The 16,781-nt window shown below is 40.2% G+C and overlaps 1 protein-coding gene across 2 annotated transcripts in view; it reads left to right on the top strand.

The window, feature by feature from the left end:
* Nucleotides 1-16,781, top strand: part of LOC149451740 (alpha-2-macroglobulin-like protein 1) — a 148,792-nt gene that overhangs the window by 113,496 nt on the left and 18,515 nt on the right. For both annotated transcript variants that reach the window (XM_089690337.1, XM_089690336.1), the window contains exons 27-30: nt 2,012-2,077; nt 10,477-10,639; nt 13,775-13,956; nt 16,193-16,408. In XM_089690337.1, the coding sequence (XP_089546463.1) occupies nt 2,012-2,077; nt 10,477-10,639; nt 13,775-13,956; nt 16,193-16,408 (627 nt within the window). The remainder of the gene's footprint in view (nt 1-2,011; nt 2,078-10,476; nt 10,640-13,774; nt 13,957-16,192; nt 16,409-16,781) is intronic.

Here is a 16,781-nt window from a genome sequence, read left to right as displayed (position 1 = left end):
AGGGGAGGAGCCAAAATTGCCAGAGAAAGGCAGTCCTTGGCTGCTTACACAGAGCAGGTGAGTATAATATGTTTATTATTTTAATCTTCCCCATTAGGGTACTTTATTCTGACAGTGGGGAGACTTCCCCACTATCACAATACACTGATCAGTGCTGCTGCCTATAGCCGATGGTGTTAATCAAACGGGGAAAATCTGACAGGCTAGTTGTATAAAAGTAATTTGGTAGATCGCCTTCTGTACAACCAGCCTGCCTATACATGGATTGAAATTTGGCCAGTCCCTGCTAAGCCAACTGAATTTTGCTCCAGTTATGGATGGTTTAAGGAGAGGGGAGAGTTCTCAATAAGAAAGTGACTGCTCTGGGCTCCTGCACAATGTCAGTATTGAGCAAGAAGAAACAGGAGCAATGCTGGAGGCAAAAGAACATTCATTTTTCTCAAGCTGGTATGAATAAAGGTCTTCTTCATGAACTAGTTCACATTTGAAGCTGGCATGAGTTAGAATGACATCAGTGCCAATGTGATGATTGTGGAGCATCACACTGTTTATTTTCTACTGGCTGCACTGTAATGCGAAGCAGTTGACTGTGCTGTACTGGAAAAAATAGTGCATGCAGTACTTGCCAGGTAGAAGACAAGGCATTTTGCTTTGACCTGTTGTGGGACTGTGCTGGAATAGCCACCCAACACAGTCCCTACCCTCTCTGGTGTGAATGTACCCTAAAAGTTTCTGGTATGGATTTTTTGAAAGGGTACCCATAAAGAAAAATGTTTGGGGTCCCCCATAATCCAACCTGGCCGACCAAAAAAGGGTGTGAAAGAGCATGCTCCCCTTCTGAACGATACCAGGTCACATTCCCTCAACATAGAGGGAGTACCAGAGAAGACCCCAATGGTAAAGCACCATGTCCCCTAGACCCCTAGGCCAATGGTTTTGGGGGGGGGGGGGTTGGCATGGGGGATTACTGTGATTAGGAAGACCCCTTTAAAAACAAGGGACTTCCAAATACTGGCTCCCCCATGTGACTGAGTAAGGGGTGCATAGTACCCCTACTCATTCACAAAAAATGTGAACCCTAATAACAGCACCCATAAAAATTGACATGCTTATTATTTAAAAAAATTAAAAATCCCCAAAAAATGTTCAACAGTGAAAATCCATCATCAACCACATCTTCAACACTCACCAAAAGAAAAAAACCTGAAGAATGGAACATGACAGTGCCCACTCACAGACATATTTAGGCAATTATGTCCCCCCCCCCCCATCTCCTGCCCTTTTGCATACATGGCCAGGGTTTTCAGTAGGTGCAGACATCCAAAGCTTCATTTGCAACCAATGGGAGGCTGTCTTATTCATCAATGCAGAATGCCTGAAAGTTTGGCATTCAGACAAACATCCCAAACAAACTTGCATTTGGACCGAACACTGAGCTCATTCCTAGTGGCAACTCAAAATTTTGAATTTTTTCTCACGGAAACATAAAAACCTACAAAAACTGGCACAGCCTACAAAGACAAAAGGTGTGCTCCCCTTGGAAACAACACAGAATCCAAAAGCAATGAAAAAATTTCAAGTAAAAATAGAGCACAACATAATACACACCTTATAATATTACATAGGGCATATTTTATTTAAAGTAACCTATACTGACAATAGGACAAGTATACGACAATTCAAAAAGTCATAATTACCAATCAAACCCCTAATGATGACATGGACAGCATTAAAACCTGACAGGAGTTCTGTATTGTAACTGTACTGTCTACCCTCATGTTGTAAAGCACTGTGCAAACTGTTGGAACTATATAAATCCTGAATAATAATACTCTCCTGTCTTTTAACAAGAAGAGTGTGACTCCATAGAGGATGTAAATAGAGCTGGGAAATATGATGGGGAGATCCCTCCTCTAGAGTCCCATGAAGTGTGGGGATTTATTCATGTTGTCTCTATAACTGGTAAATACCTGTTGAAAGGCTGACCCTTTAAAATATTTTTTTTTTTCAGAATGACGATATCACACGGACTGCTTTTATTCTCATCTCTCTAATGGAACATCGGATTGTTTATGATGTAAGTTCTTTGATCTTATTAGTTTTCACATTTTCTGTTTCAAGTTGGACAAACAAAAACTGCGCAAAAATGGCATGAAATAAAATCTTAGTTCTTATTTCTGTTCAGGACTACAAAATATACCGGTAAATTACACAAAATTTCCTAAAGCTGATCTCCAGCTTTACTTTCACTTTAACTAACCCATTTGTGCTAAGCTAGCCCGTATAAACTATTTCCTAGTCTCTGCTGTATACAGTATACAGCACTATGTTCCGGCTGTAGGACTTGAACTTCCCAACCAACACCCGCAACAAAATTGAGTCAGGCTGATTGTTGCTCAGGCATTCATAGGCAGCTTTGTCTATACCCACAAGTGAAAGAGTCATACCCCAAACTCCTCATTCTTGCTGTTTTCAGTTGCCTCTGTCTGCAAACTGATTCTGCTATACTCTCTTTAGAAATCCCACAGTTCTCTGAAAATTCTTTGTTACAGGTGTACCATTATTTAAATGTATATTTGTAAATAAAATATTTTTTTAAAAATAAACACTAACACTCAATTTAAACATGTTTAAAGTGTTACTAAACTCACAACAGTAAAATATCTGTATATGCAGTAAAGCATGCTTGTTATACTCACTTTGAAACTTAAGGGGTTTATCCTCTGCATTGTGTAAAAAGGAAGTTTAATCCTGTCTTCTATGATCCTTTCCTTCTTCTACTGTCCCTGAATCATCTCCTGATAGAACAGAGCCTTGGGGTCAAGCTGTACATACTCAGTTTGGTGTGTATTGCTAGATAATTTTTTTTGTTCTTGGGAGAGTGCATGTGATCAGCACAGGGCCAATCAGCACTGTCCAGACAGAGGGTATGGGATCCTAAAGACTCATAGGACAGTGAGAGAATTAAAACTCCTCCTACAAGCGTTAACCAATGCTCTGCTGGACACTGATAGAGGTCACAAGACTACTATATACTGCTAATGAAAAAAGGTATTTACCAAAATAATTGTATTTCCATGTTCTGTGTACTGTGGGAGACCAGATATAGTGAATGCAGGGTTCTGGGTTTAGTAACACTTTAAATATAACTGATGCAGAACAAATTGTTTCTATTTAGAGTTCACAGCTGTCTTAGGCTACATTCAAAGTGGTGATTGAGGCCAGCAGGAATCTTCTGTTTACACCTGCAGATGAGAGGGACTAGGTGCAGCTGCCCACCCCATTCACTATAATGACAGGTCGCCGGTGGCCACAGATATTGGCAGCTGTCCACACAGCCAGCTATTACCTGCTGCGATCGCAGCTGTATACACACAAGGTATGTCCAGCCATGATCAAGACAAGTAATTGTTGCGGCTGCCAGTGACCTGTCATTATAGTGAATGGAGCTGGAAGTTGCACTTAGCCACTTTCATCCGCAACTATAAACAGAAGATTCCTACTCCTTAACCGCTTTAGCTCCGCCACATAGCAGAAATCATTTTGCAGGGCGGCAGCTGTGCAAAAAATCATGTGTGTATGTATATATACTGTATATATATATATATATATATATATATATATATATATATATGTGATTTTACATTTCTGGGTAGGGGGCCCGTGTGTGCCCTACCCACGCCTACGTTCGTGGCCACGGCTGTCAGTCACCGGGTCCCAACCGGTGATTACTCGCCGGTACCCAGTGATTGCTGAGGATCTCCGACGGGGGGGAGAACTGTTAGTAAACAAAACAGTTCTCCTCCCTGTCAGCTCCTGCACACAGTGTGCTTACAGTAAAGCACAAACACAGAACATGATGTAAAATGGCGCACAGCACAGTTAACCCTTTGATCGCCCCACATGTTAACCCCTTCATACCCAGTGCCATTAGTACAGTGTCAGTACATTTTATTAGCACTGATCACTGTATTGGTGTCACTGGGGATGTCAGTGACACCAAATCAGTTCCCCCCAGTGTCAGAATGTCCGCCGCAGTCCCGCTATAAGTCGCTGATTGCCCCCATTACTAGTAAAAATGTAAAAAAAAAAAAGTATATATACCACAATTTGTAAACGCTATAAATTTCACGTAAACCAATTAATTTGCACAAATTGGGATTTTTTTTTAGCAAAGACATTTAGCAAAATACGTTTTGGCCTAAATGACGAAATTTGATTTTTAAAATTTTTTTACTGGACATGTTTAATAGCAAAAAGTCAAAAATATTGTTTTTTTCTCAAAATTGTTGGTCTTTTTTTTTTACAACACAAAAAATTAAAAATGCACAGGTAATCAAATACACCTGAAAGAAAGCTCTATTTGTGAGAAAAAAAGGACGTAAATTTAATTTGGGTGCAGCGTTGCATGACCGTGCAATTGTTAGTTAAAGTAACGCAAAAAATGGCCTGGTCAGGAGGGGGATAAATCCTCAGGAGGGCAAGTGGTTAATCGCCAGTGTGAATGTAACCTAAAGCATGCCTTTTCTGTAATGGAAAAAAAAAAAATATATACAGTCATGGCCGAAATTGTTGGCACCCTTGATATTTCTCCAGGAAATCATGTATTTCTCACGAAACGTATTGCATTAACACATGTTTTGCTATACACATGTTTATTCCCTTTGTGTGTATTGGGACAAAACAAAAAAAGGGAGGAAAGAAAGCAAATTCGACATAATGTCACACAAACCTCCAAAAATGGGCTGGACAAAAGTATTGGCACCCTTTCACAACTGCGGATAAATAAGAATGTTACAAGCATGTGATGCTCCTGTAAACTCACCTGGGGCAAGTAACAGGTGTGGGCAATATAGAAATCACACCTGAAAGCAGATAAAAAGGAGAGACGTTCACTTAACCTTTGCATTGTGTGTCTGTCTGTGCCACACTAAGCATGGACAACAGAAAGAGGAGACGAGAACTGTCTGAGGACCTGAGAACCAAAATTGTGGCAAAATATCAACAATCTCAAGGTTACAAGTCCATCTCCAGAGAACTAGATTTGCCTTTGTCCACAGTGCGCAACATTATCAAGAAGTTTGCAACCCATGGCACTGTAGCTAATCTCCCTGGTCGTGGACGGATGAGGAAAATTGATGAAAGATTGCAACGCAGAATAGTCCGGATGGTGGATAAGCAGCCCCAAACATGTTCCAAAGACATTCAAGCTGTCCTGCAGGCTCAGGGAGCATCAGTGTCAGCGCGAACTATCCGTCGACATTTAAATGAAATGAAACGCTATGGCAGGAGACCCAGGAGGACCCCACTGCTGACACAGAGACATAAAAAAGCAAGACTACAGTTTGCCAAAATGTACTTGAGTAAGCCAAAAGCCTTCTGGGAAAACGTCTTGTAGACAGATGAGACCAAGATAGAGCTTTTCGGTAAAGCACATCATTCTACTGTTTACCGAAAACGGAATGAGGCCTACAAAGAACAAAACACAGTACCTACGGTAAAATATGGTGGAGGTTCAATGATGTTTTGGGGTTGTTTTGCTGCCTCTGGCACTGGGTGCCTTGACTGTGTGCAAGGCATCATGAAATCTGAGGATTACCAAAGGATTTTGGGTCGCACTGTAGGGCCCAGTGTCAGAAAGCTGGGTTTGCGTCCAAGATCCTGGGTCTTCCAGCAGGACAATGACCCCAAACATACGTCAAAAAGCACTCAGAAATGGATGGCAAAGAAGCGCTGGAGAGTTCTGAAGTGGCCAGCAATGAGCCCAGATCTAAATCCCATTGAACACCTGTGGAGAGATCTTAAAATTGCTGTTGGGAAAAGGTGTCCTTCCAATAAGAGAGACCTGGAGCTGTTTGCAAAGGAAGAGTGGTCCAAAATTCCGGGTGAGAGGTGTCAGAAGCTTATTGATGGTTATAGGAAGCGACTGATTTCAGTTATGTTTTCCAAAGGGTGTGCAACCAAATATTAAGTTAAGGGTGCCAATACTTTTGTCCAGCCCATTTTTGGGGTTTTGTGTGACATTATGTCATATTTGCTTTTCTGCCTCTGTTTTATATTTGTTCCAATACATACAAAGGGAATAAACATGTGTATAGCAAAACATGTGTTAATGCAATACCTTTTTTGTGTGAAATACTTGATTTTCAGGAAAAATATCAAGGGTGCCAACAATTTCGGCCATGAATGTATATATATATATACTGCTCAAAAAAATTAAAGGAACACTTTGAAAACACATCAGATCTTAATGGGGAAAAATCTCATGCTGGATATCTTTACTGATATGGACTGGGTAATGTGTTAGGAACGTAAAAATGCCCCATCGTTTGATGGAAATTAAAATTATCAACCTACAGCGGACTGAATTCAAAGACACCCCGAAAATCAAAGTGAAAAAATTATGAAGCAGGCTAGTCCATTTTGCTGAAATTTCATTGCAGCAACTCAAAATGGTAGTCAGTAGTTTGTATGGCCCTCATGTGCTTGTATGCCTGACAGCTTCTCCAGACCCTTTCACATCTGTCACATGTGCTTAGGGTGAACCTGCTCTCATCTGTGAAAAGCACAGGGTGCCAGTGGCACTGGGCCCACTAGAGGACGTGCCTCAAGCCACCCTCAAGAAGTCTGTTTGTTTCTGATTGTTTGGTCAGAGAAATTCACACCAGCGGCCTGCTGTAGGTCATTTTGTAGGGCTCTGGCAGTGCTCATCCTGTTCCTCCTTGCACAAAGGAGCAGATACCGGTCCTGCTGATGGGTTAAGGACCTTCTACGGCCCTTTCCAGCTCTCCTAGAGTAACTACCTGTCTCTTGGAATCTCCTCCATGCTCTTGAGACTGTGTTGGGAGAAACAGCAAACCTTCTGGCAATAGCACGTATTGATGTGCCATCCTGGAGGAGTTGGACTGCCAGTGCAACGTCTGTAGGGTCCAGGTATCGCCTCATGCTACCAGTAGTGACACTGACCCTAGTCAAATGCAAACCTAGTTAGAAAAGATGAGCAGAGAAAAAATGTCAGTGTCCTCCACCTATAAAACGATTCCTGTTTTGGGGGTTGTCTCATTGTTGCCCATCTAGTGCACCTGTTATTAATTTCATTAACACCAAAGCAGCTGAAACGAATTAACAACCCCCTCTGCTTCTTAGCTGACCAGTTCAATATCCTAGGAGTTTAATTGACTTGATGCTATACTATACTCTGATTAAAAAGTGTTCCTTTAATTTTTTGAGCAGTCTATATATATATATATATATATATATATATATATATATTTATTTATTTCCAGGCTACATTTGTAATGCTGACATTTTTTCAGTTTGCAAATGCCTTCTTTTATAGCTTCAGGTTTCATAATTATATACTACTTTATATTTGAACTCCAGGCAGATGATGCAAATTGATTGATCATTTTTAACTGCGACCCGCCCGCCATATAAGGAAATAATAAGCAGGTGGCGGTTCTCTTGTTCTGGGAGGATCTCTAACTGAACATGTGTGGCAGTCGGTGGTATACTGTGTCCCTGGGATATAGCAGATCACCGATCAGAGTAAAGAGTCGTTGACATTGGCTCTGTCATGTGATTAGCTATGTCCAATCACAGCTGATCACATCTAAATAGTAATTGCTGGTTATCGGCAGTCCTCTCCTCACGCTGACAGCTCGTGAGGAGAGGAGAGCTGGTAATCGGCATTCCTCACAGGGAACATCTACACTGATCATCAGGGTACTGATGATAAGTGCCCTGATGATCAGTGTAGCCCCATCAGTGCCACCTGTCAGTGCCCATCAATACCACCTGTAATTGCCCATCAATGCCACATACCAGTGCCCATCAGTGCACATCAATGCCAATATCAGTGCCTACCAGTGCACATCAGTGCCCATCAGAGCTGTCTTTCAAAGCCAACTATCAGTGCCAGCCAGTGTTGCCACTCAGTGCCGCCTATCAGTGCCAGTCAGTGCCACCTATCAGTCCCAATCAGTGCCCCTCAACCGTTCCAATCAGTGCCACCTATCAGTGCTGCCTATAAGTGCCATATATGAGTTCTGCCTGTCAGTGCCCGTCAGTGATGCCTGTCAGTGCCCATAAGTGATATCTGTCAATACCCATCAGTGCCACTTATCAGTGCCTCCTCATCAGTGTCACCTATCAGTGCCCATCAATGCAGCCTATCAGTGCTAATCACTGCAGCCTCATTAGTGCACATCAGTGAAGGAGAAAAATTATTTATTTACAAAATTTTATAACAGAAACTAAAAAAACTGAAAATTTTGAAAAAAGTTTTCTTAGTTTGTTTAGCAAAAAATAAAACAATCAGTGGTGCTTAAATACCACCAAAAGAAAGCTCTATCTATCTAAAAAAAATTATAAAAATTTAGTTTGGGTGCAGTGTTGCATGACAGCGCAATTGTCATTCAAAGTGTTACAGCACTGAAAGCTGAAAAGTGGCATGGGCAGAAAGGGGGTAAAAGTGCCCGGTAGGCAAGTGGTTAAAATGTAAACAGGAAAAGTATTTTAATTTGACTTGGGATCAACCTCCTGCAGTCCCCTATTCCAGTGGTCTCCAAACTGTAGCGCATGGGCTAAATGTGGCCTTTCCTTGCCTTTATCTGGCCCTTGGGGTACTATTCTTCCCACTGATATTAGTCACTATTCTTTCCATTGATATAAGGCACTATTCTTTCTAGTGACACTAACAATGAAGCTCCATTCCTGTCAATGACACCAACAGTGGGGCACTATTCCTCCCACTGATATTAACAGTGCACATATGGTATGAATGAGCCCTTACTTTCAAGCGATAATATGTGGAGGGATGACAAGACCTGTAAGTGTCAATAACTGCAGCAGAGAAAAATTAAGTCTCCTCCTCTACCAGACAGGAGTGCTATGTGTAAGTATCAGAAGTGGATGGGCAGAAATGCAAATAATTTGCAGTTAAAACAACTTCCATGTATGTATTTTGTCTGTGAATTTATCTATTGCCCAGAGTTCAGCTTTAACAATTTTGGAGCAGTTTGGTATAGACTGGTAAAATTATTCTTCATTGCCAGTATTGTGGCCCCTTGCACATGGGCGTCACAAGTTCCTGAATATGCATGAGTACATTAAGATGCTTGTGTGTGTAACCCATTGAAATGTTATTACTTTCAATACATTAAAGCTAACATTAGATGGCGGTGGCCTGCTATTCAGTTATTTACATTGACAGATCAGCACTCTGGAATTTGTACTTCTGAACAGCATAACTTGGCTGATAAGAAGAGTGCCAGGGACCACACCTGGGTAGCACCTTGGAACAGAGAGAGAGAGAGACAGAGAGAGAGAGCGAGACCGAGGAGGTCAGAGAGAGAGAGAGAGAGAGAGAGATTCCTACTACTGTTCATCCTTTGCCTTTTGACATATGGAGGGGCTACCTTTGCCAATAGACATTTATGCCAAGTGTTGCTATTTACTACTTCAAGCTCAATTCATGGTTAGGGAACCTTGCACTAATTATTTACAATCAATCAGGGAAGTGTTAAATATTCTCCTTTTCCCTCATTGTCTTTCATGTGAGGAACTACCATCCACTCCTTGATGCAACTTCACACCAGTTGGGCCCCAACAAGTGTGCAGAAGACATTACAGGGACACTGCCAATTATAACTGAGAATTCTCTTTATTTCACATTTAATCCTTGTTATCTAGCTCTGTGGAACCACAGTGAGCTTATCTGTTATTGATAGTCATTCCTGCACACTGGGGATTCAACAGTCCCCTCAGACTGGAGGCAGTGGATTATTTTTGAAAGCAGGCCTGTCAATAGTTACTGATGCTTTATTGTGAATGTCCTTACTTTTTCTCACAATTGCCAAGAGTGATCATATTTGCTGTCTATATCAGTGTTATTTTATTATTCCTGACTCAGTTACCTCCAATTCCACTATAAACTTCAATTTGGTTTATACTACTCCGTGTGTGAGTCCATTTTACAGGTGTGATTTATCTGGGTCACCAGAGCACAGTGGTGTCGGCAGAGGTTGGATTTTCAACAAGAGGGCTAGATTGAAAGGGAACCCAAAAACGACTAAGTAACCCTTAAGGGGGTAGTGCTACATGTGCAAGGGGCCTAAATGAGTAAACACGCAAGTAAATTACTGCACTCAAATGAAACATTTTCTATTTTTGTTTTACTGCTCTGTACTCGCTGTATTACTGTTCTTTACTCAGCTGTATGCAATGTCCCATAGACAACAATCTCATTTGAGATCAGTAAAACACTCAGCATTATTTTACTACTGTGTGTACTCCTTGATCCACCATACCACCTGAAGTCTCACTCTTCTGCACATATTAGAATGGGAATAATCCTATGAAAATAGGAAATAGGCACATGGTGGTCAATTTCTGTGGCTTAATATTTATACTCCGGATTTACAAAGGTTTTTTTTTTATTCATTCTATCTCTTATGGCCTACTTTTTGTGTTTAGGGAAGTCTTGTGGAGAATGCCAAAGCCTATCTAAGGAAAGAAGCAGAAAATGCAAAAACACCACATGTGCTGGCTGTCTTGGCATATGCCTTCACCTTGCTAGGAGACAATGAGCTGAGAGCACTCATGCTAAAACGTCTGAATGACCATGTTAAGATGGAGGGTAAGTAGTATTGAGCAAATAACAGAATTTATACTACACAAGTTACTAAAGCCCAACAAGAGCCAGCACATTTTTTAGTTTGGTTTTGAGTGAGGACGGGTTAGCATCTATGTGAGTCTGATTTACTGAAGATTGTTCCTCTCTTCTTGAGAATTTGATGGGTCTCAGAAAGAAAAGTAAATGAGCGGAACAAAAACACAGACTGCAATAAAAAGGTTCCAGCAATTTTCCATTCTGTTCATTGTGGTGCTTTCCAGACCTGAGTGTACTGCATTGCTTGCAGAGCTTTCTGGGTCCAGAGTCATTCCATAGCCCCTAAGCCTGTCTCTGAAGACTTGCTCTGTAAAGAAAGGCTGTTCAGGTTAAAACATTGGGGGCATGGTTTTACCATAGTAGAGGTTCAGATGGGAGAATCTGATCTTACCGGCTTGGTGGAGAGACACATGCACTCTTAATGCTCTCTTTTCTGCCATTCAGCCTAGAGGAAGCACCATCCCGTTACTGCTCCTTCTCATGCAGCACCATGTGGGTCCCTGGTCTTTATTTTGTTTACACTGTCTGCCTAAACAAACCTGGTAGATTTTTGAGCACCTGAGGCCTTGCTCACATTCGAAACTAGTTGCATTACCACCAAGTGAACGCAGCAAGTCTTCGCTAAAACAAAGATGATACAGCCCTGCCACAATTGACCCAAACAGCCCATACTCCCCAGTCAGTTCTTCAGATGTTTACTCTGAAGAAACTGGCACCTATGGCCTGGAATCTGAGAACTCTATTTCTAGTTACCGCCAGAGTCTTCCTTCACTCCATCAGGTGAGGCTAAGTCATTCCCCATGTCCACACACATCTCCATGTTCAGGAATTTTTGGCTTTATGTGCTTATTTATTGGGGCATCCTATATGTGGTGGAAGGCTCTGGAACACATATGGAACCTTTGAAGAGTCTGTTTTTGACCCTCCTGAAACCTTAGATCAAACTATGCCTTTGGTTCTTGTCACCATCTCAGATTCAGTTTCAAAGTCTCAATAGTTTTATCTATTAGGAGATAGAGGCAGTAAAGTCTCCTGGAAAGGGCTAATCCTGGAACTGTTCTCACTAATAATAAAAATCTAGAATTTAATTTGTTCTGACAAAAGATTGTCTTCTGGATAGGCATGTCAGTCAATGTTCTTTACCAAGTTCAATTTTATTATGTCATATTGACCTGGGTCAAAGAATGGTAAGGCCAATACCTTATCAAAGATGTTGACTGGGTCTCTCCAGGAAATCAGTGCTGAATGTATGCTCCTGCCTTAAAAGAACTTCATAAGAGCCACAAGTTCTATGACATTCTTGAATATTCTCAAGGAGATATTTAATCTTTAATCATAATGCCCCACTTCTCAATTATCCTAAGGACATTAGCCTCACTTATAAAAACAGAACATTACACCTCTGCTAACTCCTTCATACTACCATTCAACAATGACCTGTGGCTTGTTCCTCGACAATACCAGCCTGCAGCCATTTGTTACCGACTTTTAGCTTGTTCCTCGGCTACGCTTCTGCTTGATCCCAACCTGCAACCACTTGGTATCGACCTTTTAGCTTGTTTACCAAGTACACTTCTGCTTGTTACCTACCACTACATTTGCTACTGCACCCTGGCTTGCTCACCTCCTGGTGTGGCAATCCTGAGGGCTCTCACTTAACACTATCACACAGCGAAACCCATCTTCACCATCAGATCTGGGGAAAACCAGTTAATGCTTAGACCCCATGTCTCGGGTACACACGCATCACCCGCCACGGGAATCTGCATGTGTATTTATCCTGCTGGTTTCTGTGTGAGCCTTTTCACTGATATTGCTACTAGCCTCCGAGCCTGACCCCTGATCGTGACACCTTCTTGGAAACTGATCACCCAGGGAAAGGAACTTTTTTAAAGACTGATTCACAGCCTTTGGAGGAAGATTCTCCAGATGCCTTCCCTTGTTCTGCCCTTAATCATGAGAATGTTCTTAGCAGTAGGAATAAGTTCTTTTTATTTGATCAACAGCTATGAATGCTTCATTGGATCGATGCAGTTCAGGAGATTCCCTTTAAAAATTATGCAAACAATCCTAAATTATACAGTGTACATAACATACCAACTGTGAATACAAAGATCTATACACAAATAAACCACGCTAATATAAAAATAATGTGATTCAATTAAGAAAAGCAATGTGCAAGTCACAACAGTATATAAAAACAGTCCAAAAACACTACGTGTTATTCTTTCTTCTACTTTGTGCAGTTGTCAGTGAATCTTTCCACAAATTGTTAGAGAACTCACCAGACCATGAGACCCCCTAGGTGACAGGTTCACTTTTTGGAGCATGTTACACATTACATCCATATTCAAGGTGTATCCAATGTGTAACATGCTCCAGATCTGCTCCCCCACCACCCCCCTGGCAGCGAGCAGGTGACCTTCTACCCACACCCACAGCTACTTTTTAAAAACGGCTGTGCTGGGCTCTGTATAGAGATATGGGCAGGCAAATTGGAGGCGGTGTCTGCAGGAGCCTGACATTTCACTCGTGATCTACTGATCGTAGGTGCAATTCTCTGCAGACTTACCAGTAAAAAATAATAAATGCTAATTTATTTCTGCAAAAATATGTGCATTTATAAATTTTTTTAACACTCCAGAACTTATCTTTTAAAACACTGCAGTAACACGCCCATTATTCAACGGTGTTCCACATACATACAATCGGGGGGGGGCAGTATATCCCATAGTGTGAAACCTTTAATTAAAATCCTCACATAAAACAATTAGTTCAACTCACATTTGTTGGTGCCAGTCCTGGCATTGGGATATAATCAGTGTACTGTAAGGGGCTGGCCTGGGGAAATTTTGCACCCTTAAGAATTTTGCTCCCAGGGCAACTGCCTCTGTGGTTTACTCATGCTATGCCACTATACCTTTTGCAGGTGAGTGAATCAGAATATTTTGAGGCCAAACTATTGGCATGACAGTCAGGAAACTAGCATTCCTGTAGAGGTCAGCAATGGCAATCTATACACATTTCTCATGACATATACTGTATAATTCATTATATTGCTTATAGCAGATTTTTTAAATTATACTGTACATTTTAATTTAGGTGGAACCAAGCACTTGCCAGGTAGTAGCTATCGTCATGAAGATATCGAAGTACACTCATACACCATCTTGGCTCTGCTTTCTGACAATATAATCACCCACAAAGACCTTGAAGAAAGTGCTTATTCTGTCCACTGGCTTGCATCAAAACAAAACCCATGGGGTGGCTTCTCCTCTTCTCAGGTTACATCATTGTTTTCTAATACTATATTTATTCTAATTATAACTGTTACTTTGGCACATGATTGCACATTGAGGAGCCCAGATCGAATCAGAAACCTTTCTCCCTGTTAAAGCAGAACTTAACTACTGTATATCTGATCACCACAATCTCAAACTTCTGCTTAATTTATTATTATTATTGAAAACAAACTCACCCATCAATCCATGTCCCCATGCTTTATTTTGTTGAGAAATCACTTTGAAAAATACCTCCCCTTGCAATCTTAGCCACATTCATCTAGAGTAAGGGCAAACAATACGTGTAGCTTTTACTGATCCATCTGCCTTAAGCAGGAGGTTGAGTCCCTCCTCTACATGAAAGAAAAAAATGCCCTTGAAGACTCCTGGGATGCATGACATTTTTTTAATTTATGCCAGAAGCTAGGAAGCAACTGAAGAAATGTAAAATAATGTAAATATAATATACCTTCCTATCTATTTACTAAGGCTAGCAGCATAAGCATTCAAAATCGTTAATCAATATTGTTGATTGAGTTTATTTCCTCTTTAAGCATGCCACTATTATTTGTATGCAAAGAAACAAAAAAGAGGGCGCACTGACCTTGTGCATTACCTTTAAACATTAATTTATTGTATAAAAGGAGGTGATATACTCAAAAAGGATAAAATATCAAAAGGCATATCATGTGAAGTACAGCAAGGTCCAATCAAACTGGATGATATCTGTGTTGGGATTTGTAGACCTCCAAATGAGAACCAGTCAGACTTGGGGTCTACAAATCCCAACACAGATATCATCCAGTTTGATTGGACCTTGCTGTACTTCACATGATATGCCTTTTGATATTTTATCCTTTGTGAGTATATCACCACCTTTTATACAATAAATTAATTTTTAAAGGTAATGCACAAGGCCGGTGCAAATTATAAAACGTATGGTGCAGCGCTACCCTAAATATTACTGTGACTTGTAGTAAAAAAACAAATATAATAATACAAAACGGTATTAAAACCCAATATAACTCATACCAAATATATCTTAATGGTGACTAATCATTATCCTCAGTGCATACAGTGGATAAATATGCCACTCACTCCCCAATCATGAAGTGAACTGATCCACTAGGGGATTCATAGTGAGATGGAAAAGTGAATAAATGTTGAAAATAAACGCCAGTGAAGGAGGAAAAAAAGTCCTGATGGGACTACAATAAAATGAAAGATATTAATAAATAAAAAATGGTGAATCCCTAAATGTGGGATCAATTATCCCTCTGACAATAATGGTGAATAAATATTGAAAATAAACGCCAGTGAAAGAAAAAAAGTCCTGATGGGACTACAATAAAGTGAAAGATATTAATAAATATAAAAAAACAGTGAATCCCTAAATTTTGGATCAATTATCACTCTGACAATACTGGTGACCACAAAGGCTATAAATTGCCAAATAAAATAGAAAAATAGGTGATAAGCTCTGTGAATCCCTAAATATGGGATTAACTATCACACAGTAGTAACAAGTGCAGTGATTAAATGACAAAAATATGATAAAAAATAAATATACATAATAAATATATTCCCCAGAAATGATTGACCAAAAAAACTTTTTTTTTGCTATATAGCTAAAAATATATAGCTATAGATATATACACCATAGTTTGTGGATAACTTTACTACAGACTAAATAATAAAGACTGATTTGGGTTATTTTCACCAAGGAAATGTAGCAGAATATAGTTTGGCTTTAACGTATGAAGAAAGATTACTTATTTGCTATGAAATTACCTGCTCAGAGTTTGCTCCCTGTGCCTGCGTGGGTTTTCTCTGGGGATTTTGGTTTCTTCCCACAATCCAAAGACATGCTGGCAGGTAAATTGGCTTCTAGTGTGCATTTGTATGAATGTGAGTTAGGGACCTTAAACTGTAAGCTCCTGGAGGGTTAGGGACTGATGTGAATGTATAACATACAGTATATGTGTAAAGCACTGCGTAAATTGGTGGTGCTTAAGAAGTACCTGAAATAAATAAAAAAAAAAATGTGCAAAATTTTATAACAAAAACTTTTTTTAAACTTTATTTAGCATTATTTGCCACCTAAGGAAAACTCTATTTGTGTGAAATATTTTTTTTTTTTTGTAATTGCCTCATCTATTGTCTAGTGAGCTGCAAAATAGCAAATAGTTTTTTGGGCTCATATATGCTTTGATGCTTATAAACATTTTCTATGTTACAGGATACTACAGTAGCTCTTCATGCTCTCGCTAAATATGCCAAGGCCACCAAGCACAAGAAGGGAGACTCAACTGTTATTATTGAAGATGATTCAGGATTTCACAAAGAGGTTAACATAAACAAGGATAACAGTCTCCTTCTCCACACAGTGAATCTGCCGAAAGTCCCAGGAATTTACACAGCCTCTGTCAAAGGAGATGGTTGTGTTTACACACAAGTAAGTAGAATGCTGGCTTCCATTGGCCTTGAGCTATCGGTCTATAATCTCCAGAAACTGCAGAGAGTAGACCTTATTGCACCTTTTGGGTAGACCGATCACCTATAGACCTGTGGCTCTCCACATCAGAGTAAAGAGGCAAAAAGGAAAAATAATTTGATGTTGCATCACTTATGCACAAAAAATGTGCATGATGGGGTGACAGTGGAGGTGAGCCTTAGTCAGAAGTATAAACAGTGCTAGGTGCAGTCAATGATCAGCGTATATCTGCAAACATATGTAACCAACATTTTCCTAAAAAAGAATGATTATAGATATTACATCACATTGAATATATCATTATAAGGTAATGCTTAAAAAATGGAGAACAAAT

This window comes from Staurois parvus, unplaced genomic scaffold (genome assembly GCF_062004578.1).
Source record: "Staurois parvus isolate SC_StPar_1 unplaced genomic scaffold, SC_StPar_1.0 ptg000525l, whole genome shotgun sequence".
NCBI lineage: Eukaryota > Metazoa > Chordata > Amphibia > Anura > Ranidae > Staurois > Staurois parvus.
Note: the sequence above shows the minus strand (reverse complement) of the source record. Positions and strands in the feature narration are given on the sequence as shown.